The following is a 26,034-nucleotide window of genomic DNA, read 5'->3' on the forward strand; positions in this document are numbered from 1 at the left end:
CACAAGAAAGAATACAATTAAAGTTTCTTTTGTTTCACGACACCACTAGAGCACGTTGATTTATTAATCATCGGCTATTGGATGTCAAACATTTAGTAATTCTAAAACGTAGAATTCTTCAGATGAAATCCACTACATCTTTCTTTCTATTAGCAGTAAAGGATATTTTATGTGAACGTTCCCATAGACATGGCAGCACATACCACGACCTTTGATATACCAGTCATGTAGCACTGGTTGGGACAAAAAATTCAACATTTTTGTTCTATTAATAGCAAGGAATCTTTTATATTTGCTTCCCCACAGACAGAACATCACATACCACAACCTTTGATAGGCCAATCATGGGATACTGGTTGGGATGCCAAAATCCTACATTTTGTTCTGTTAGTACTTAGCAAGGGATCTTTTATATGTACTTTTCCACAGACAGGACATCACATACCACGACCTTTAATATGCCAGTCATATATATTGGTTGAGACTGGAAAACCAAAATAGATCCGCAAAGCAGGTTCGATCCTACGACCCACGTGAGCTAAATCCAACCCCTGTATTCTTGAGTGAAAGAAGAAACCCTACATGCAGCTATTGTTAGGGCTCTTCCTGAATTGATCGCATGGGGGTGGGGCAGTCAAATTTCTTTCTGTATCCACCTTTTAAAAATGTAATACCTCTATATAAAAAATATTAAACCATATTTACTGTGCCTCCTGCCGCCATGCTATCAATAATTTTGAAACAACCGTATTGTAATTTTTTATATATACCAACCATACCCAAATCAGTTGAAATATGTTTGTTTTTGTTGGGTCCATCCCCCACCCCCCCCCCCCCCCCACACACACACACCACACACACACAACTGTGGATTTCCCACGAATTCGATACATGTAGGCCTACTATAATTATGTGTATTTGATTACATCTACTTACGGAATTCCACGATGCACACTGCAAATAGAACGTTAACGTTTTATATTATATTGAAGAAAAAAAGTAGAGATAAAAGCCATTTTATTTGCTTCGATCGTGTTTGAAAAGATTCAAAATGATGTCCCCCTTAAAGACAACTTGGCACCACACTATATACGACATTTAATACATTTTCTCGTTTAAAGTATGAGTGATTGTACATACATACACACGCACGCACACACGCGCACACACACACTCTCTCACTCTCTCTCTCTCTCAAAAATATTCTTGTTTATCACTTACTGTTTAAGTACCAATATTTTATAATTTTCAAAATATAATATTTATACTTTGTAAATCTTCGGAAATATTGCACTTTTTTTTACATCACAGGAACAATCTCTTGTGTGGGGAGAGGGAGGAGGGTACAGTCTTTAGTGTTTCACAAGCCGGATTTTTTTTCTTTATTTATATGGAGTATGACAAAAAACCCACGTACATTCTTGTTAGTGTTAGGTCCGAATATTCGAATATTCGCTGGCTAATTTGCTATTCGAAATATTCGAATAGTATTTTCTTCAAGTATTCGAATATCTGATGTTGTTTGGTCGCATGAGGAAAATGACTATATGAGATGGATAATGCGGTTTCTTTGAATTCTAAGATCGGTCCTACATGCTGCCTGCCACGTGCGTTCAGTCAGGAACTTAATCTCGAGTTTCATAATAGAGTATAATTAGCCATATATGGTCTACAATAAACGGTTACATAAATGTCGTATGTCCCCCACGCTATTTTTGGTCATAACAATATCTTGAAAATGGCCCTAAGTTCAGCCAGCAAACGTTTCGCTAACGTTCGCGAACTATTTGATTGGTTCCCAACGTGGCCATTTGGTTTAACGTGAGGCGCCTAAACCAGTCTAGCTGACATTTTTCCTCTCGGTCTGGTTGAACGTGGCCCTGTTACTTACGTCACAATTGAGTAACTATAGCAGCTGCAAGTTTGCGACAGTCGCGACTTCTGAAATAGACATCATTCCACGTCACTGTAATTAACACCGCTGAATGTTATTATTAAACATCGATTGTGAAACGATTACATTCATATTTAATGTTTTTTCGAAAACATAGTTCCATACAAAATGTTAGCTCGAGTAACCTCTAGCCCTCCCCTTATTGATATGTTGTAGTGGAGGGTTAGCTCTCTAGCCCCCCCCCCCCCATTGATATGTTGTAGGGGAGGGCTGGGGGGGGGGGGACTGTGTGTAATACTTCGGCAATCGTCGATGATCAAATGGTAGCCAGCTACTGTGTCTAAAATACAAAAAAAATTCCTGAATCTGATGCCACAGAACTTTAGTTTGATTATTCTCGAGTCCAGTCATCACATTAAACTTACATGTTGGTAACCATTACCAACGTGTCACGTGGACACACACTTTGCTCTACGTCACCACAAGAAAGTACAGCACAGGTTCGTTTCGCATAGAGGCGTCGGGTTTTTTCGGGGTTTTATTATTATTTTAGACACAGTAGCTGGCGACCATTTGGTCATCTACGATTGCCGAAGTATTACACACAGTCCCGTCTAGCCCTCCCCTACAACGTATCAATAAGGGAGGGCTAGACGTGACTCGACCCCCGATCCTATCGGAGGCCGGATTCGGGATAGGCGTGTTCGAAACCCTAGTGGTATATGGACACGTTAAACAAGTTACTAAGCTAAGCTAAGACGTGACTCGAGCTAACAAAATGTATGAAACTCGTTTGGGAATTGTTTTATACCTCTCGTTCTCTCTCAGGGAATAAAATAATTCCTAAAATCATTCATAACTTTCATATGGCACTCTTGCTCATGCAATAATCTATATTTAGTAGCGTTATCTGATGCGGGTGGCTGAAATTCATTTTAAAAAATTGTATTTTCGATAATACGGGAATGGGGTTTATCTACACTAGTCAATATGTCGATTTCAAATCCTATAAACAAATATTAAAGCAAAATCTGCTATCGATTCATATAACAGTGGTTTTTTCGAATATTACACTCTTTCAAGAGCCAATTAAAATTATACATTATTCAAAACGAAGTTTACTTTGAAACCTATTTGACGAGATTATCATACCAAAATAGACACTGGATAACTAAATTGCGTACGTCAAATCTAAGATTACCGCTCGAAAGAGGTAGATGGTTTAACATTAAGTTTTAAAAATTTGCAATACCGATATTTGAGATAAATACCATTATTTATTTTATTGTAAAAATCCAAATATTGAAAACGTCAGAAGATAATATATATATAAACACCTCATAAAACGAATACCAGCGTTTTAAAATCGAAAGGTATGCTGTCTTTGAGTAATGCAGTTTGCTTATTTTTTTTTTTTAAATATGTTGTAAAATTGTGAATTAATGTTTCGTCTTCGCAAATTTTTAGATACCGGATGTTTTTATACTGACAAACAGATTTAATCGACCATTGATCTTTTGGCAAAAGGTACCTCTCAAAAAATACTTTGTTCATTTAGTGTAACATCCGTAACCCTAACACTACGTATTCTTCTGGGACAAAAAAAAAAGAAGAAAAAAGAACGACCAGAAACACGTTTAGTATATAGCCACTAATATTTTACGCAGAAAAATATATTTGATATGTAATTACAATCGTTAAAAAGTCTCTGTTAGTCGATAACATCTTTAAAAATTGCACTAAACTCAGGAATGTCCCTTTAAGGAATGATTGTTTGTTTTGTTTAATGTCATCACAATAGCACATTGATTTATTATCGGCTATTGGATGTCAAACATGTGGTAAGTTTGACATAATATAGTCTTAGAGAGGAAAACTCGCTATATATATATATATATATATATATATATATATATATATATATATATATATATATATATATATATATATATATACATGTAAAAGATACCTTACTACTGATGCAAAATTATATATATGTAAAAGATACCTTACTACTGATGAAATTTTTTATATATATATTTTATATGCACCATCCCACAGACAGGATAGCACATAACATGGCCTTTGATATTCCAGTCGTGGTGCACTGGCTGGGACGAAATATATAGTAATAAAGAAGTGCATGAATATATATATATATATATTTTTTAAAAACCATCCGTAACACAAGTTGATAGGACGGCGCTAAAAACAATGAACAAGACTTGAACTTCGGCCGTTCAAACAGCGTCTAAAAATCGTTTAAAACCAGCACTGTCAGTGTCAGAATGCTACATTCTGTGGCAAAATACCCCCTCCCCAAAATAAATAACAAACAAAAAACAACAACAACAAACAAAACAACAAAACAAAACAAAACAAAAACAAAACAAACCAAACCAAACAAACCAAACAAACAAAAACAAACCATAAAAGCAAACCCCAAAAAACAAACAAAAACAAAAGCAAAAGCAAAAGCAAAAGCAAAACAAAACCAAAACAAAACAAAACAAAATAAAACGCAAAACCAAACCATGTAAACTGATCTGGTGGTTTTCTGTAAGAGTTCCCACCACATATTTGTTTTTGGTCATACTGTTTTCGTGTTTTTCGTAAACGAGAAGTCAAAATATATATCTATGTTAGCTACCAGTCACTACTGCCTTATGTTTTTTATTTGCCTTCTGTCGTAAGAAAAGGATTTTTTTCATAATTAAATACACATCAACATATTTTCAAATAACGACTACAGTATTTGATTAATTTGAATAATCTGGAATAACAAGTGATATATGTTTTAAATTTTAAAGTAGGCTATTTAACTTAGATTTAGACATCTCGAAGACGTTATCCTGACCACTATCAAGGAGGGGCCTTATTAAGTATTATCAGAGTCTTCAAGTCATAAGTGGATTCTCAAGTATTCTGAGGATTTACTTGAAATCATTCACTCTCAATCCAAATCAAAGTTCACTAATATTAAAACATTTTATTTTTCAACATTAATTTATACACAACAATCCCCCGCGACAATCTAAAGAAAAAAACTCCATTTCTTAATTAAAGAGGCATTTGTTACAAAGAACGGTGAACGAAGATAAAAATATATAACTATCTTCCACGGATCTGGACGGACTGAGACAGACATATGTAACAACATATATGTCACATTTGGGAATAGAACATATAGACAGGAAATACGAATTCCCATGCGCACCAACTGTACTTCACTACTCGCCGATTTGTTTCTATATGCACATGAATCAGAATTTGTGACTAATCTGGTTAACGCAAAACAAAGTAATCTGGCTAAAACTTTAAACTTTACTTTCCGCTATACAGATAATCTTATATCATTCAGTATAATAGCAGGATTACAGTTTTACCTTCCATTAATTTACCCACAAGACTTACAAATAAAAGAAACATCTGAAGGTATTAAATCAGTTTCCTACTTCGATCGATGCGTAGAAATTCAAAGCGATACTGGTCTCCAAACTAAGCTGTATGACAAAAGGGATGATTTCAATTTTCAAATAGTAAATTTTCCCTTTATGTCGAGCAATAAACCTTTTGTTCTAGCTTTTGGTGTCTACGTATCACAACTTCTAAGATACCTTAGCCTTAGGGTATGCTTATTGTATACAAATTTCAAACGCCATATAATTTTGGCACAGTAGTTGTTCAATCAGGGTTATGGAGTACAGGGACTGCCGGGGGCATTCAAAACGTTTTATGGTAGACATTTGGAAGCTATATATAATCTACTAAATACATCACTAAAACTCTTGCACACTTATTATTTTTTCGTCATTTTAGATGAAGTGACAGACTTGACCTGTGTGGTGGCAGTACTCATAGCGAGTATCACCAGTGGGGTAGGATATGATCACCTGATATCATCACTATTGTGAAAGTGCTTCACGAGTGCATGTCATCACAGCTGTACTTAGGCCTATTCTAATGAGGTCTGTCTGGCACTAGTTTTGATTTAGTAAACTTGTCTGGGTGGCAGTTCTCTTTGTCGCGATGCAATCTCCAATAAAGGATCTTCTCGGGAGTGGCCGTTCTATAGACGAGGCACTGATTGGAAATTCATGGAATCATCCACCATTTTGCCAAATGCCCATTCGACTGCATTGTGCGGAGATACGCGTACGGCAAATTATAGATACGTTTACCTAATTCCACATTATTATCTACTGAGGTAAAAATTAGAAAATAAATATTGTTAGAACGAATGTTAGTTTTGTGAAGAAAAAATTGTATGCACGTGCATGACGTACTACTCACAAATAACATTAAAACCATTGTTATTATTTGTAATCAGCGCTGCTAATATTTAATTCAAAAATATATGTGAAAGTTACAATGATCTAAGTAAGCATAATGTATCTATACATAATTCCTCCAAATTTAAAGTTGTTGCAAAATGATTCTGGCAATGTTTGTATTTCGCGCGTGAGCATCATAACCGGCGGAATCCGGAAACTATCTGAATTACGAGCCTCGTTTTGGCATTTCACAAAATGGACGCATTTCCTTTAGAAATTAACAGTTTTCTAAATTGTTGATTTGTGATGCGTTTTCAAAGAAAAAGACATTTAAAACAGCCTCAATTATGGCCAATGACGATGCGGCCCATGGAGACTCGGGCTATGCACCAGTTGCTCACCTTGTCGCAATGGGGCATGTTGATCACATGGACTTCATCAATGATGACGAACCCTTGGATACTTTTTTCCACCGTGTGGATTCCGATCAAATCGTTTATCAAACTCGTAGGCGAAGAGCTAAGCTGATTAGCAAATATTTAATGGGTGATCTTTTGGGAGAAGGGTCATATGGAAAAGTCAAAGAAATGTTGGATACAGAATTATTATGTAGAAGAGCTGTCAAAATTTTAAAACGAAAGAAATTGAGAAAAATTCCCAATGGGGAGCAAAATGTCCAGAGGTAAAAATGTTAATTTAATATTTTGAAAAGATACAATTTAGCTGTAAACAATTTATGCATGTATATGTATATGTTGAGGCATGAGTTCGACCCGTACCCCCTTTCAATGGTTAGGGTAGTTTTAGGTATAGGGTTAGGGTTAATCTTTAGAGCCTTTGATATAGAGGGGTACGGGTCATACTCTTTGCAAGTAAATCATACTTTGGATATTTTTTCAGGCCATGAATGATACTATATGCCACTTAAATTAATTTATTAGAAGAGACATAATTAAATATATATTTTGGAAATTTATAGCATGGAAATTGGGACTTTTCAGTGCCACTTTCTTTTTGGAAGGGGGCCTATACATGATGTTCAGACTCATAGAATGCCTGGATAAATCCCTGACTAATCACTAAACTAATCACTCACCAGGAGCTTATGAGCAAGTGATTGATTACTCGTCTGATATTTTCAAACATGAAGAACTGAAAGTACACAGCAAAAGTTGAAAAATTGTGTAGTGCATTTTGCTAGGTGAAAATTAAAGTGGACACACACATCCCCCACCTCAAAAAGAAAAACTCAAAAACATTTGAAAGCTTGTTTACAGAATATCGTGTGTTAGCTGAATATCGATAGGCTGACCCTTAATATCCAGTATGTACAAAAAGGTTGGTACGATGTATTGTCCAACTCAACTTTTGAAGCAGAACTGGACTATCAAGATAATGACATTAATGTCAGTCTGTTATTTATGGGCATTCGGTTTGGTGAACCAATGATTACATTGTAATAAATATTTCAAGATATCTAAAAAATAAATATTTTTTCAAGTGTTCCAATATGAGACAACATTATTGTGTTGTTCTTTTCATTTTTTTTATCTTCTAGTAGTTCTACAAATGAATTGATTGCATAAATGTGGTTTAATTTTAATAACTTTTAGACGGTATATTTGCATCCAAGATTAAAATATAAAAATCATCAGTTATGATCAGTTTAATCTTCATTGAAGGACAAAATAGCAGACGACAGTGGATACAAAATACTAAATGACTGTTTTAATCACATGACAAATTTGGCACCATGGCAACATGATAAAAATAAAATAAATGTGTTGTCATTACTCACAATAGAACTTTTGTTATGTGTATCAAACTGACAGATAGATATTGGTATGGCACATAATAGAGGTGGTTAATAATACTAAAAAATTTTGCAACGGTAAGGTATTGAAGCCTGGAAAGGCCGACACATTTTCTTATAACGCCCCCATAAAACAGACCAGCGAGAACATTAATTTTAAATGCAAATTCTGTGTACATGTATGTATTGTGTAAAACCATTTAAACAATATTAGACTATAGCATGCATTTTATCTCGTCATAACTTAAACTGACGTGGTTGTAAACATTTGTCAGCCAACTTCGATAGTAAATTTAACAAAGTAAAATTTTATTTCATCAAATCGATGACTGTACATTACATACAGTGTGTGTGTTCAGAAACCATTTTCCGTTAATAGGCTTGGTTCACAATCACTTGAGTATGTAAATTCTGTTTCAAAAAATTTTCAGAAAATTCCTTGAACATTATTTAAAAAGTGGCTGATTTAACTAAAAGTTTGGTATTCCATTACTAAATATAGCCAGTTTGTATAATAATTGGCATGTGGATAATTTGGCAATGGACAGTGTGAGCCCTGAAATGTGTACTTTATAATACTTCATAATTTCTTTGTGTTATTTTTTTTCAGAGAAATCCAGCTGTTGAAAACATTGCGTCACAAGAATATTATCCATCTCGTAGATGTACTTCACAATGAAGAAAAACAGAAAATGTGGGTCAACAATTTTAGCACACACTGACAGGTCATGCTGCAGTTGCCAGCATTTTCATCCAATCATTGCAAATAGGGTTTACATCAGCTTGTCTTCAGAGGACAAAGCTCTTGTAGCTCCCATAAGCATTGGCACCATGCACATGTTGATTGTTCTCTTCAGTGTGTACATTACACGACTTGAGTTATTGTTCCGTGTTTGCTTATAATAATATTTTAAAGCTATTCAGTCTTCAACTGACAACATTGTGTGGTGGTTAAATATAATATTAATCTTTTCACATCTAGTCACATGTAATTTTAATTATGTGATCCACACATATAAGCTATGAGTTTTACTTTGGTGCGAGCCTGCAGATTCATCCAGAATTCCACGACCCAAATTTTTTAAATTTTTCTTGCAGAATACCTATTTTTATGATTAATTGGAAGTGTTCTGAACTTTTACACATGATTTGGGATCTATTCACAGGCCTCTGAAAATTGCAACAACGGTTGTTTCACTTCATGTAAATCTCATTTTGCATAACCTATTTTTTGTTCCTGCAAAATTCAGGGAATCATTTTCATGGATATAACAGGTTATGCCAATAGAAAATGGGTTACCTGAAATTAATTGTGCAAATTGTGAATTCTTCGAGGACTGATACACATGTATTTCTAAAAGTACAAAATTAAAAAAACCTGCTAAAATTAATTGTTGACTGTTTCTAATTGATTGAAAATGGATTAGCAATTAGTAAATGTTTTAGAATTGTGTGTCAGTTTCAAAAACTTACAGTTGATAGAGCTAGCCCTGCCTTTAAATATATTTTAAGGCGCAGACCCTAGTTTCAGCGAACATGGACTCTTTAAGTTTAATTAATGTACAAACATGCAACGGTTATAACAGAGAGAAGCTAAAGTCTGTGATGTAATGGAAATGCCGTCTAAAAATAACTAGATCTTGTCTCCATAACTATTACTTCTCAGATGAATGTGCATTTTTAGAATTATGAAAAATGCATTTTTGTGGTATCACAATAACCTGCAGGACTTCTAGATTATGATAGCCCCACTCCCATGGCTAGTGATATTCAGTGTTTGGCGAGTAAATAATTACTATCATCATGCCCGACGGCTAGTGAAAAAAAAAGTTGTCAAATGCAGTATTTAAGTTTATTTAGTAAATTTTAATATCCTCCCCAAATCTAAGGGTTTTAAGCTCCATCTCCCTCTTTATGTGACATATCTGATTATTACTTGGTAAATATGTATTTACTTAAAAGTATGGCTAGTGAATTTCTAATCATGGCTAGTAAAAAAAATTTAATCACTGATCCCATGGCTAATGATTTTTATAAAAATTCTAGAAGCCCAGAACCTGGATGAATGGAACCACTTCAGATCTATGATAATGAATAGTCTAAATAATAAAATGTAAGAACTTCTAATTTAATTTGTCAAAAACTGCTTTAATACTGATAGAAACGTAGTAGTGTTTAAAACCTAGGGTCTGTCACTTTAAAACGCCAGCATTTAAGAAAATCAAGTTTGAGATCCAGTAGCTGATGATTATTAAATCAATGTATCTAGTGGTGTTGTTAAAAAAAACCCTCACTTTTAAGTAAAACAGACTGCAAAGTTGTAGACCTGTGTTTTTAAGAGGACCATGTACCTGTAATGATTTGCAGCATGTATTCTAGGGATACAATTACACTGTATACCACACATGTACATATTTTTGTGATAACTTTGACATTGTGCTCTTTTAGTCATTTCTTGGTGAAGAAACTCCCACCTCTTTATATCCCTTTAAGTCTAAGATAAATATTTATTCTCAAGACTACTATGTCCATCCTGTAAGTTTTACACGTCTACAGTTATTTATGTATAGCTCATAGTTATATTTTGGAGAATAAATTTGTGTCATAATGCTAATATTACTAATTATACAAAACCATTGCTGAATTTACAGTTGTGTACTAAAATGTATCTAATGTCTTATAAAACAAAAGTCACATAATTTTATGAGGCTCTAATCTAGCCTGTGAAATGGCCCTTTTTTCTATTAAGTCAACTAAGTTACCGAGATAGTAAAGGGGCGAGACGTAAAGTGCTCAATCCACGGTCGGTTTGGGATCAATCCCCATCAGTAGGCCCATTGGGCTATTTCTCACTCCAGCCAGTGCACCATGACTGGTACATCAAAGGTCGTGGTATGTGCTATTCTGTCTATGGGATGGTGCAAATAAAGTGGTGACAGCAGGTTTCCTCCTTCAATATCTGTGGTCCTTAACCATATGTCCGACGCCATATAACCATAAATGGAATGTGTTGAGTGCGTTGTTAAATAAAACATTTCCTTCTTCTTCTGAATTAGTAGCTGCAGTGAGAAGTCAAAGTCTCCATAATATTTTGGACTTAATTTGATTTGAAAAAGACGCCAAACTGTTAAGTGTCAGGGCTCTCATAACACCTTTTCAGTCCATTGTTATACTTTGGCGCGAGACTACATCAAAGCATGTCGTGTCAGATTCTTTTCAGTAATGCTAAAAAAATATTTGTTACTTTCAGTGGGACATAACAATATATTAATTATCAGTTACTTACTACTATTGCATTTTTAATGAAAATATTCAATTGTTTTGCCTAAATTTTATTATAAGAAGTAGTATATTTAATAACACATCATTACGATTCGATTTGAGTATATAATTCCGAAGCATGACAAATCATTACAAAATGTACTGATAAATGTTCACTTCAGCTATGTTTTGTCAAGCTTCTCCCCATTGTCCTAGAAGACGTCACTTCTAGGTTTTCAATTCTAGATTAGGGCCTGATAATGTGACTTTTATTTTGACTTTTGCATTCATTATTATCATTATTAACTCTGTATTCCTCAACCTATTTATAACTTTATATGTTCTTGTCTCTGTAGGTAATTATTTTTTAATCATGATTTTATTTTTCAGGTATCTTATTATGGAGTACTGTGTTAGTGAATTGCAGGAAATTCTTGAGAGTGTCCCAGAGAAAAAATTCCCTGTTTGGCAGGCACATGGGTAAGAACAAAGCGGCATCAAAACATTGTAATTTTATCTTCATGATTGCAGTAAAAATATTTTTAAAAAGTCATGAAAAATGTCTTTAAAAGTCATGGAAAGTCATAAAATTTGGTTGGTGACAAAGAGTGGAACACTGAAAATTGTTAAAATATTTGTCGATATCATTCGTCATTTTGTGGGTGGATGGGGGCGAATTATAGCTTTAAACCCTGTAATCCCCACCCGATTCACCCAGCTTCATAAATCTATTTTTGGTATTTTTTACAAAGGTACACAAATTTCATGTTAGATTGATCCATATTATTTTATTTCTTTTCTGTTTTCAGGTATTTTTGTCAACTGATTGATGGGTTAGAATATTTACATAGTAAAGGCATTATCCACAAAGATATTAAACCTGGAAATCTGCTGCTGACTACTGAGGAAATACTGAAGATCACAGATCTCGGGGTGGCTGAGGTATTTTGTTTGTTTTTTAGTTACAAGTGTTCTGTACTTATGTGGGATACATGTAGGTAACATAGTAACACGTAGGTTATTTTGTGATACAGTGGGTTTGTGAATTATGTTTTGAAGAATTCAGAATTGTGTTTACTAAGTTGCATTCATGTGAAATTTAACCAGTACTAGTAGCAAAGTTAGCCAGGTGCTTAGTTATACAGGTGAGCTTTAGACTGGAGAGCAAAGTTTTAGGGAGGTTTGGAAATATATTTAAAAGAAGAAAATTTGCTTTAAACACCCCCACCCTGCACATGTACCTATGTTTGTAGGAGTCTGAATAAATAAATTGACTGATTGCTGCATTAATATATCAGCTTTATCCTGCTGAGATTGAATGGCGAATGCCACATTGTTATTCTCTTTAAAGGTGACTACATTTATTTTTATTTTCAACTTAACCTGACTTCAAACTTATGGCATTTACCCCTGGAGCATTGGATAGGTCTGAACATCCCAACAGCCAATGAGATGGCTTAAAATCTTCCAACGAGTCCTTTGCTTCCTGTTCCGGTCATGTGATTAAAGCTTCCTTCTTTCTCCTTTGCTCTTACCTTTTCTTTTGCTCTCATAAAATCTTAAGTCGTCAAATGCCTCCACCCTGAATACATGCCTAGCTGGCAACAATGCTAGTGGCATTAATATTGCAGGATAAATAAAATAACTGATTGCCACATTAATAATAATAATATATCAGGTTTGATGGCAAAGGCCCCACTGTTATTCTCTGTAAAAGTGACAGTTTTATCTAAATGTTTTGGTTGCTTGTTTATTTGATTCAGAAACTTGATATGTTCTCGCAAGAGGACACATCTCGTACAAGCCAAGGTTCCCCAGCATTCCAACCACCTGAAATAGCCAATGGAGACGATTCTTTTTCTGGCTTCAAGATCGATGTATGGTCATCAGGCATTACACTGTAAGATTTTGTATAGCAGTATATGTATATTTATGGGCACCTTTCAATGAAGCAATCTTAGTGTTAAGATCTCTTTTAGTACAGAAGGTATGTATGCGCTTACGGTGATCTTAGTGCTAAGATGGCTTCATAGAAAATGGCCCTGAACCACAAGTATGAGAAACAAACTCTGGAGTGTGTTTCTTAAATCTAGAATCTGTTTATTTCTTAGAGATTTTATTTTCTTTGGATTTTATTGACTTTTTACCTGTTGTATTCTCCTCCCATCTCAGTTTTACATGCACCCGTTTTATTGATGAGTTGAAGTTGTGTTAAAGAAAAATATGTCTCTGTAGCATTAGTAGTGAGTTCAGCGACCCCACTCTGCACCTGGATAATGGCGGCGAACGGTGGTGAAACTGGCCCATATCACATACTTTCCAAAGGCATGCATTTCAAATAAATTTTTTTAAAATGTTTCAGTTATAATAAATAATATCATTATCATATCTTAATTTTTTTCATTTAAAATTAAACACGAAGTCTCGCCGATTTCTGTGATAAAACTATTCCCAAACATAGCGCTGCATAGCTTCCAAAACTACGGCGGAACCAATTTTTTCATCGCTGTCCGGGGATACCCTAACTTCAGCGCGGTATTTACAGTTGTTCCTGATTAGCTAGGATGCTGGAAATAGTCTAATTTTGAAGAGGGAATCCCATAGAATGACGTATGCGCTGTTGAATTTCAAAAAACGAGGTGTTGTTTGAATGAGACAAAATTTCTTGGAAAATTGCTCGATTTCTCCGAGGCCGGAGGTCCGATCTTCAAATAGCTTGCACGGTAAGATAGAGTTATTCATGTAGATTCTTGCCATAATAGTGTCTTTCCATGATTATTTTAAGAACAGGTGTAAAATTTGACAATTCTACGAGGTGTCTGCTGGAGATTCCCATATGGTGTGACCCAATTCGCTCGATGGACAGACTGGCGATCTGCTGCTGTAACCTGTCAAAGTCGACGGTTTCCTTCATCCTGTAGACATTGTGAACTTTGTTAATATTTAGAAAACCTATCTATCTTCAAAATAAACCCGATTTTGATCGATATTTTTGCCTACGAATGATTATTTCGCACTTAGTTTGCGAATGTTCTTGGCAGCGGGTGGAATGCCAATGACTGCAATGTCGATAATACAGAATTGCTTCCATGGGCTTTACAGTTTTTCCCTCTTCTGCGCATGTGCATTGGATCATTTCAGCTGTTTGTTTTAGCGGATGCACCCCTGACGAAAATGTAACCAGCTGATGTGAGACAATCACAATGTCAATGTTTATTTTTCTAATAGTTTATTAGTGTCAACGACTACGATAATTTTGAAATTAGAAGATGCTCACTTATGTTCTCTTATTATATCATATTCACCTAGGGCTTCTAGAATTTTTATAAAATCCACTAGCCATGGGATCAGCGATTTAAAAAATGTACTAGTCACAATTAAAAATTAACTAGCCCTACTGTACTTTAAGTTAAAACAGTTTTACTAATTAATATTAATAATCAGATATGTCACCTAAAGAGGGAGACAATGTTTAAAAACACTAATATTGGGTGGTGGTGGTGGGGACAGGATATTCATATTTACAAAATAGACTTAACTGCAGCATTTGACAGTTTGTTTTTTACTAGCCGTCGGGCATGGCAGTAGTAGTTATTTACTAGCCCAACACTGAAATTCACTAGCCATGGGAGTGGGTGCATTGCTTATCTGCACCATCCAGCCAATGCATACTCCTCTAGCTGAATTTACATATTCAGAAGAGGTCGTGTCAAGCTACCGTATATGGGTCAGTCAACCGAAACTAAGTAGCGTACTGTCGATCGTCATTCATAGTTGTAAAAATTGCCGAGAATAATGTATTAATATAATTATAATTACATGCAATATAATGAAATACAACAAAACGATAGTTATACGTAACAACATTTATTCTTACTCACCACCCCCCTAACAATTTGAAGTCAGGTTCAAAATTTATGTTTTATCACTGATCGGGTAATTTAATAAACTAGTGTTCATCTTTCACTCTGATTCGATATCGTCGGTTTCAAATCCACTGAAACTTTCGTCCGCTGTGTCGGATTGAAATGCTTCGGCAACATGACCAGGCAGGTCACTCACAGTTTCCATGTCATCGCCTGATTCTGTGGAGTTGTCGGTGTTCGTGTCTGCATATGTCAGTTCGGCCTTCACATATCCGCTGATAATGCAACTTGCTGGGACCTTTTCCCACGATTCAAGTATCCATTCTGAAACTGTAGCGTACGTCGCTCTCCTCGTGCACCCTGTAGCTGTATAACTGTGTGTTCCGCTGGTCATCCAGGTTTCCCACAGTTGTCTAAGATGTGCTTTGAAACACCTATTTACGGAAATGTCCAGGGGTTGGAGCAGTTTCGTCATCCCACCAGGTATCATGACAGGGATAGAATTCAACTGTTTTATTTGATCCTTGATGTCCACCGTAATGTGAGCCCTCATAGAATCCATTACCAAAATGGCCTTCTTTTGATGAAAAAATCCACCAGGTCATTTCACGTAGCAAGAGTTTAACCAGTCACTCATCATATTTTGATCCATCCATCCTTTTTTGTTGCATCGAATGATAACGCCGGATGGAAATTTTTCTTTTGGTATTATTATTCGTTTAAAACTGACCATAGGTGGAAGTTTTTTCACAGATGCCGTACATGCCAGTACTACCGTCATTGATGATTTTTCATGCCCTGTTGTTCGTACACTAACAGTGTTTACACCCTTCGTTTCTACGGTTCTACACATTGGTATGTCAAATGTCAGGGGAACTTCATTGATGTTGTTGTGGTTTATGTTATATTCAGCAACCGTATGAACTTGTGTAAGTTCTAAATAGTGCCAGCTTTTCCACAAAATCTTCAGGAAGTTTTTGTGAAACTGTTGTCCGAGTACGGATTGACAAGGAATGTCGCTTCATGAAACGAAAACACCAAGATGGTCCGGCCTGGAAATCATCTATTCCCATCTTTCTGGCAATCATCTTGGCTCTTAGTCTTATGGTCACCATGTTTAACCCTCGGCATGCTGCTCGTTGTAACAGGACCCAGTCTTCAATCTTCTTCTCAAGTTCTGGCCATCTAGCTTTGTGTCCTCTGTTGGCTTTTTTCATCTTTTTTGTCAATCGCAAAACATCTTTTTGCTTTCTCCAACTTCTAACCATCGATTCATCAATAGAGAATTCTCTGCCAGCTGCTCTATTGCCATTTTCTTCAGCAAATATTATAACTTGTAGTTTAAACGACGCAGTGTAACTCTTTCTTTTTTTGACAGGAGGCATGTTGAACGTTTTACAGCATGAGTATAAACTGAACACAGGTATATAGTTCGATCGTACAGTATTAGTTTGCCAGTCTAAATTGCTGATACACCTAACCAAAAACTTAAACAAATATTCTCAAGAAGACCCCTCAACTGTCAAAACAAAACAAAAAATACATTTTGCAAAAATGTTTATCCACAGCGTTACTTGGATAAAAGCCATAGAAATCAGCCCATTGTTTGCGGGCCAATTAATAGGGAAATGTCGACTTGTAATAAAAACATTTCAATTTACAGTCTCAGTTTATTTGATGTCATGCCGTAAGCTTCATACTGAACATAAAATCTGATCTACTAATTATATTACAAACAGGTAACAAACAGAAGTATTAAAAGGATCAATTAAGTAATTGTTTTGTTGGCATTGTTATGTGACGGCTCAGTATAATTAGCCGTCAGTAACCATGACATTGTAACCGTGATATGGTTTAACACGTAATTGGCTTTGCTATCAAACTAACAGGCAACTGGAGTGTTTTTGCTACAAAAACAAACAACAACATTACAGGCGAGTTGCTTTATTTTAACATATCAGACAAACAAAACAAATGCACCAGTTGTAATGAATGTTGGAGAAATCAAATTAATGAACTTGACGATCGAGTCCATTTTTGACGCTTTAAGTTGTAACAATACAACCAGGGCAGGTGTTGTTTTATTGCTTCAGCCAAAGTTCAGGGCTGACTAGACAATGAAGGGTACCGGTATTATGAGAATGAGGTCAGGTCATAGGGCTTTACGTGCGCATTCAGAGAAAACTGTTGTAGCGCACGCCTATGAGAATGAAAAATAAAGTGCGCTTTATGTGCATGGTGGTTACTGTAAAATTCATAAATAAGGCACACCGTTTTATAAAACGCACCTTCTAATTCACAGAAAAAAAGTAGCGGCTTATAGGCCGGAAAATACGGTAAGCGACACTTGCGATTTCTCTGTTCATCCAAGATGGCCACCTTGAAATATTTTTGGAATTGCGTGATGCTTGTCGGCTTTTGTGAGCATAGGGAGCATCATCAACCCTAGCACATTACTTAACAACATTTAGTTCTAAAAATCATGCTTAATAGACTATCAACGTCATTTTAATATGCTAATGAGCTAATTAATATTCATAATTTTTAAATCGATGGGCGGATTTGAATTCTTCAGGTGAAAGTACATAAATATGCCAAGTTTCATGTTCATTGATCCAGGGATTACAGAGTAAGCTCTAATTGGGTGATAAAAATGTCTAATTATGCATCGAAAAGGGTGCCATTGGTTAAGACAATTGCCTACTCATTTCCCCTTTGTGTTTCTGTCCAAAAGTGCCAGTTTTAAAATGTTAAAAAATTCATAGAAAATTAATGGATTGACCGATTTAAAAATTTGTTGCACTGTTTTCTTTGTTAGAGCAAACTCTGTCCAATGAATGGGTTAGTAAACCTGTTTCTCAAAGTTAATTTTTCTGTCTGAACTCCCTAGCATTAGATAAAGATTACAATGGCAGTATTACTTCAATAGAGTTAGCTAAACGGGTGGAAGAGGATTGATTTTGAAAGTTGCAAATGTTGATACAGTATTTTTATACATTTTCCAGATGAAAATTTGTTGACCGCCCTCTCCCTCAGGGTTCATTGAGAATATACTGGCCTCGGTGGCGTTGTGGTTAGGCCATCGGTCTACAGGCTGGTAGGTACTGGGTTCGGATCCCAGTCGAAACATGAGATTTTTAATCCAGATACCGACTCCAAACCCTGAGTGAGTGCTCCGCAAGGCTCAATGGGTAGGTGTAAACCACTTGCACTGACCAGTGATCCATAATTGGTTCAACAAAGGCCATGGTTTGTGCTATTCTGCCTGTGGGAAGCGCAAATAAAACATCCCTTGCTGCTAATCGGAAAGAGTAGCCCATGTAGTGGCGACAGCGGGTTTCCTCTCAGAATCTGTGTGGTCCGTAACCATATGTCTGATGTCATATAACCGTAAATAAAATGTGTTTAGTGCGTCGTTAAATAAAACATTTCTTTCTTTCTTTCTTTCATTGAGAATATGTCCTTGAATAAGGCAGAGATAGTTATACAATGTGTTTTTCTCTTCTTTCAGATACAATATCACAACTGGCTTGTACCCTTTTGAAGGAGATAATATATATAAACTTTTTGAAAATATTGGTAAAGGAGTGTTCACTATACCAGATTTCTTAGAAGATATGTTACAAGAATTGATACGAGGTAAAAGATTTTCTTTTAGAATTTTAAAATTGTTAGTGATCCTGAAGTGTGGTTGATTAAAAAACACCCAGCTATTTTGTGTTATTTTAATACAGAAATCTATTGCTGTTTGTTTTATTATTGTTTTTTTCTCATTGATGTGTACTGATCGAAAGAAATAAGGGAACACATCGAATTGTGGACCAAATTTAATTCACTACTAGCGTAGTAATGTCTGTATTTCATACCAAGTTGTAATGTGGGATTGAATGTATGTAGTGCTGAATGTGCTGCCTATATGTTCCCAGTCAACTTCTGACAATATGAATTGCTTTTTAATGCAGTCATTATTCTTGTTGCTATCTGTGTGATCCTTTATTTCTTTCCATCAGTATAATAAATACATTAAATTATTAATCTAGACTGTGAAAACTAATACATGTACATGGAAAATTAGAAATATCTTTTACTGTGCATCTATTCTCTAGAGTAATATTAAAAATGTGGCAAATGTAGCAAATGTTGTGAGATCATGGATTTATCTGTCATCAAAAGCAGTGTTTATTAAACATGGTATTAAAAGAATTCTCCTGTTTTCTAGGTATGTTGGCTTACAAGGCCTGCGATAGAATATCAGTTCAACAAGTGAAACATCATCCGTAAGTGAATTGTATTTGTTTTTAATCCTTATTGTTATTTTTTATATTTCTTAATTAATCCTGTGTTTTAAATATACTAGTTGTTACGTTAGATTTTTTGTGAAGTCATTCACATAAAAGTTGTAAATTGGCAAAGCCATTCACACTAAAGTTTGCAAATGGGTTTTTTTTCCATCAAACTGACACAGACCTAAAAGAAGTAACAGACAATCCTTATAATTAAATTTGAAATAGATTTATTAACAATAACATAAACAAATGTATATTTTAATTTGAATTCTTCTTTGATTCTTTGAACACTAACACTCAATAATACAAAGTAGAACAGAATGAGATAAAATAACATAATGCCTGACACCTGATGCATACGTTATATGATACGAATAAAATCATGTTGCAACTGTTAAACCAATGATATGTATTTAAAGGGACTCTCACGAATTTGCTTCCATTGTAAGATATTTCCAACTAACAGCCTTTTTGATAACTAACATATGTACCTGACCAGTGGCTTGGATTTGCAGGTGGTTTCGTAAAAAGCACCCTGAGATGTCCGACAAGGTGCTGTTCCCACCGCATGGCGACGGGGACGTGTTGCGGGGGATGACGGTGGTGCCGTACCTGGAGGATCTGCACAGCGACACACTGGAGGAGGAGGAGGAGGACGTGTACGAGGATGAACAGATCATCATGGAGTACAACAATCACGCCACTCCGATACCCGACGGTAATACACGCAGATCTCTTATTTAGTGCTTGATACAAAGCTCGTGCTTATATAACGTTAAAAGAGTCCAGACTCAAATGTTTATTGATGTCACATGCTTGCGGTTTGTATGGCATTACCATGCTGTTAGTTTAAAGTTTGTTTTTGTTTAACAACACCACTAGAGCACATTGATTAATTAATCATCGGCTATTGGATATCAAACATTTGGTAATTTTTACACATCATCAGAGGAAACCTGCTACATTTTTTCCTAATGCAGAAGAGGATCTTTTATATGCACTTTTTCACAGACAGGAAAGCATATATCAAGGACTTTGAGAAAAAACCCAGTTTGTTGAATGGATCTATCAAGGTGGTTCCATCCTGCGACGCTAGCACCTTAAACAAGCACTCAACTGACTGAGGGGTCGGGATGTAGACCACTGGTAAAGTGCACACACCTGATGCACGGTCGGTCTAGGATCGATCCGCAATGGTGGGCCCATTGGGTTATTTCTCTTTCCAGCCAGTGCATCACGACTGGTATATCAAAGGCTGTGGTATGTGCTATCCTGTCTGTGAGATGGTGCATGTAAAAAAATCCCTTGCTACTAATGGAAAAATGTAGCGGGTTTCCTCACTATGACTGTCAAAATGACCATGTGTTTGACATCCAATAGCCAATAGATGATTAATAAATCAATGTGATGTGCTCTAGTGGTGTCGTTAAACAAAACAAACTTTTCAGCCGACTGAGCTAAATCCCGCCCCTGATGGTAATGCACGCAGATCACTTATTTGGTGCTTGATAGAGGGCCTGTGCTTATATAAAATATAGAGTCAAGAGTCAAATCATTCGATGTCACATGCTTGCAATTTGTATGGCATTACCATGATGTTAAGTGTCTCAGAGTCTTGAGTCTAGACTCTTTAAGAGTTTGGCAGTCAAACATTTGGGAGGAAATACCAATGTAAGGCCACCACGTCCCATCTAAAGTTGCATTTATAGCCTATCCCGCAGTGAATGCCTTTTTCGCGCTCTGGAATTTACTACAAGTAACTTATTTTGAGCTGATTGTTTTATAAATTGGACCCAAAAATTGTATTGTTTGTTATTTCTAAAACACTTTTACTTTTCTTACATCAAACAAAATTGATATTATTTATTAAAAAAAAAAAAATTATCGGAGGATGGGGCAGACTGTAGTATAAAAATTTTTTTTACCGGAGGATGGGGCAGACTGTAGTAAAAAATATGTTACTAAATTGAAATTTAGGTTTTTTGTCTGTGTGCAATTAGGGACTATATTTATGGTGTATAGTTTGTAGGCACCATGTTTACAGTGAACCAAGAACAAAGGAGTGCTTTTAGTTTACAAATGTTTTGCTTTTGTATTTAAGTGAGCAAGAAAAAGAACTAAAACCATTGTGAGATATAGAGGGGACCATTGTGTTTGAGGGGGCGGGACGTAGCCCAGTGGTAAAGCGTTCGCTTGATGTGTGGTCAGTCTAGGATCGATCCCCGTCGGTGGACCCATTGGATTATTTCTCGTTCCAGCCAGTGCTCCACAATTGGTGTAGCAAAGGCTGTGGTATGTACTATCCTGTCTGTGGGATGGTGCATATAAATATCCCTTGCTGCAGAGTATGACAAATAGTTTGAAAAGTCACTAGCCGCAGGGCTAGTGGGTTTGTGAAAACCACTAACCCACCAAGATAAAGCACTAGCCCAAATTCCTGATAAATTATAACTGGATTTTTATATAATTTTGTAACATTACACATTTACGAATATAACAGTAAAATAAAACAAAAACTTAAATCATGTAACTTTCAGTTTTTTGTCGTGTCGTACATTTGGTCTTTTGTCAAGTGTGATCCATCGTCATTGTCCCATTTTCGCTTTTACCCTCGCTTTTGCAAACTCATGGTTGGTATCTAAACCCACTATCAAAATAATTAAATTTAAATGAGGGTACGACAGTGTGTCATACGGTAATAGATGTTTCAGTGTATTTGGTAATAGGTTAAACATTTAGGGCCTACTATTTGTGTCGCCAAGAACGGTGATGCCAATTCCTGAAATATAGGGCATGCTGTAACTGATGATGTACAGATAACATGTTACAGCAGTTTTCAGACCTAGTTCAAGTGGATTATTATTATATACTGATTGCGTTGTTGATATTATTCGATGACAAACGTCACAATCAGATTTATTAAACAAAATTTCAGCTGAGAGAAAAAGAAAAAACAACAACACACGATCGAGCGATAACGGGGGGGGGGGGGGGGGGGACACTAGCCTGCGTTTTTCACTAGCCCGAACTTAAAAACCACTAGCCATGGGCGTCGGGCTAGCGGATTTGTCGAACTCTGCTTGCTGCTAATCAAAAAGAGTAGCCCATGAAGTGGCGACAGCAGGTTTCAATCTCGATATCTGTGTGGTCCTTAACCATATGTCTGACGCCATATAACCGTAAATAAAATGTGTTGAGTGTGTCGTTAAATAAAACATTTCCTTCCTTCCATTGATTTTGTTTCTGTCTATGTGTGTCTCTTTCCGTCTATGTCCTATGTACAATTTTCTACATATTTTGTTGATTGCACAATTCTTCAAGAGATTGAAATGACATTTTGTGTATATCTTATCATATAGAGTTACAAATCAAGGGTATTTGCCCATTTTTGACATGGCTCTTGAACTTTAACACATATGAAAATTTGGTAGGGGACATGTATTGCTTTAGCAGAGTTCTCATAATGCTTGTTTATTCTTGTCATTTTCAATGGATTTTTTTTTCTTCAGGTAATGCTGTCGGAGGTGACACTAGTGTAAAAAACAATACACAAGAGCATAAAAACAATTCTGCCAAGGACCTAAAGCACAAAAAAGGAAAAGGAAAAGGAAAGGGAAAGAGTACTAAACTTTTCAGTTCCTGTAAACAGTCTTAACACCAGGCTATCTCAGTGGGGACATCTTGATTTCCGAAAGCTATAGTGGACAAGATTTGTATGGATATCGATGAACGAGCAACATCTCTGCATGGACTAACAGACCTGCAGTCATTTCCAACACAATAATCAAGAATACACAAACGCACACTGTCACTTATTTTTGCACACCTCTAGAAATATCTGTGTTATTTACGTACACCGAGAGATGTCATAAAGACCATGTAAAGCTTTTTTTTTTCATTTTATATAGATCGAACAGTGGTGACAATGTAAAACTGTGATACACGTGCTCTCATATTGTTAAACTGGTAGCCTGATCGCTATGACCAAGGTATATCAATTATAATGATATGCTCATATCCCCATGGGATAGATCTATGTGTAAACTGACGTCAGTGAAAGGCCGTTGTTATTGAATAGCCAGTGTGATATTTTGGTGTCATATGTCCATTGATCACTATCATTGTTTGTTTTTTTAAATGTTAAAAGGTGGAGTGAGTTAGTTGACCAATTTTTAAAAACTTTTAACAGTCATTAGTAATTAATGTTCTTGTATCAAGATATATATATATATATATATCTATATATATATATCTACTGTAATAATTTATATATATAAGTACTTAACTTTACTCTATGAGAGATGAATATTCAGAATTTTCAGTAACTCCAGATTTTAGTGCTATCGTAGCCAAAAAAACTGTCCCTGCCCATGTTCTTTGATATGAAGTTCAAGGTAACCCCGACTATTTAAGACCCTGCAGTTTTTATGATACAGTGAAATCGGTCTAAATTGGATCACACTGGGGAACCAATATTTAACCCATTTAGACAGGATCCTGTGTGTAGAGGGTCACATTTTAGAATTTAAAAAATTCGGGACCATAACACTTTGCCGGTTTTGACAGGATTCCAGTTTGTTCAGGGTCCGGTTTAGACAGGTTTCGCTGTTTATGGTCCAAAGTAATTTTGATCGCTGTTATACTGAGTTGGGTGGCAGAACAATATTAAGGAAATAACCAAATTTTTTCAGTTTTTATATTCTTGTGGGCTGAAATTTCCATATCAAAATAGCCAAGATTATTTGCACCGTTCCATAATCCATTTTCTTTAATATTATATGTAACCTGACCTCTCAGCCTCATTGCATTTCCCACCCTTTCCAATGGACTAGTCGGACATCACAACAACCAGTCTTTGGCTGCAATCTTCCATGGTTATCTTTATCTCCAGACACATGGTCATCCCTTGTCATAGACAGAACTCTCTGGCGAGGTCAGAGGTTGTGCCCACATCAGGTGTACTTGAACAGTTCTCTGGTGAAATCATGCCAAAAATTACCCACACCCACACATGACCATCACTGATCACTAACCCACTGTCTGGAACCTACAGCCCAGATAGCTGAGATGTGTGTTCAGGACACTGTGCTTGAACCTCAGTTGAATATAAGCACAAAAATAAATTGAAATGAATGAATGATTGAACATCTTTCTTATTTCTCCTTCACTCTTATGGTCTGAATGGGTTTTTTCACATGCTCTGCTGATGATGAACTGAATGTAGACTATAGACCATAGTAATTTTTATAAAGATAAAAACAGCTTGTGATAAAGCAAATAAAACGTAGATCATAGTAATTTTCATAGGAATTAAATTGTGATAAAGCATATTTAAAAAAATGTAGGCAGTAGTAATTTTCATAGGAATTAAATTGTGATAAAGCATATTTAAAAAATGTAGGCAATAGTAATTTTCATAGTAATTAAATTGTGATAAAGCATATTTAAAAAATGTTGGCAGTAGTAATTTTCATAGTACTTGTGATAATGCATATTTAAAAATGTAGACCGTAGACATTTAAATACGAATTACTAGAATTGTGATATGGCATTAATGTGTGGTAGATAGTTTCATACTGATCACCGTCATATTTCATGTTGTCTTGTCGGTTGTATGTTAGATATGACCCAGTGTAGTGGTCTGGAATAACATGAAGCTGTTTCATCATGATTCATAGTCATATTCTTGTTATCTGTCTTCTAAAAACGTGTTGCTGACTCAGTCATATTCTGTTTAGTTTTTTGATGCACCTCTTAAGGTCGCAGACCCTAGTTTCTCAACCCACTTCTAAATGGACACTAAATTTTTTTAATAAACAAACCTGTACAAAAATTTGGATAAAGTTACAACAGAGTGACGTGAGTGAGTCAAGGGCGTGAGATGGCATGTAGTTTGAAAGTTAAAACTGGTGAATATCCTTAAAAATATGCCTAGTTAACTTGAATTTCCTTTTTTTTGTTCTCAGATGGACATGCGTTTTTGTCCATTGAAAAATTAATAAGTCATTTCAAATACCAGGATGACCAGAAACACTTCGGTTCTAACTGAAAAATGGCATAATCAATATCAGTGATCATAAAACTGAAAATAGTGAAAAATATGCTTTAGTGTTTAAAAACTAGGGTCTGTCCCTTTAATACAAGTGTTTAATCCTAAAATGAAAAGGCTTTTGGTGCAGTTTACATGTTTGAACTGTCAGTAGATTTTCAAAGTTATCTTAGCACTACGGTATCATAAAACCGTCTTAGGTTATGCTATCACTAAGACACATACCATAGTGACATCATAGCCTACAATGGTTTTATGAAATCGTACTGATAACATAGTTTCGAAAATATAGGCCCAGATTAATCCTACAATATTTGCATTGTTTTGAATGTGTGACAAAATTTAGGTGGGAAATACAAATGTATAACATTATTTTCAGTTCCTTCAGATGTGATATTGATTTCTGCCATTTTTCAGTTGAAGTGAAATACTTAGATTTATTGTTGAAATGACTTATTAAATCAATAATGGACACCCACCCACCCCCACACACACAAAAAAAAGAAATCTGAGAAGTAACATTTCATAATTCAAGTTCTACTCACGATTTTTGAAACTCCTTGAATTTTTTAACGTGGTGCTTGAAAAACG

At 35.6% G+C, this 26,034-nt stretch overlaps 1 protein-coding gene across 1 annotated transcript; it reads left to right on the top strand.

Annotated features, from left to right (window-relative positions):
* The first annotated feature begins 6,430 nt into the window (after positions 1-6,430).
* Positions 6,431-25,087, top strand: LOC121376395 (serine/threonine-protein kinase STK11-like). Its single transcript, XM_041504247.1, has 9 exons — positions 6,431-6,850; positions 8,592-8,675; positions 11,633-11,722; positions 12,052-12,184; positions 13,006-13,142; positions 18,620-18,747; positions 19,328-19,385; positions 19,910-20,112; positions 22,904-25,087. The coding sequence occupies exons 1-9, from the start codon at positions 6,516-6,518 to the stop codon at positions 23,047-23,049; spliced, it is 1,314 nt and encodes a 437-aa protein (XP_041360181.1). The 5' UTR covers positions 6,431-6,515; the 3' UTR covers positions 23,050-25,087.
* The last annotated feature ends 947 nt before the right edge of the window (positions 25,088-26,034 follow it).

This window comes from Gigantopelta aegis, chromosome 6 (assembly GCF_016097555.1).
Source record: "Gigantopelta aegis isolate Gae_Host chromosome 6, Gae_host_genome, whole genome shotgun sequence".
Classification (NCBI taxonomy): domain Eukaryota; kingdom Metazoa; phylum Mollusca; class Gastropoda; order Neomphalida; family Peltospiridae; genus Gigantopelta; species Gigantopelta aegis.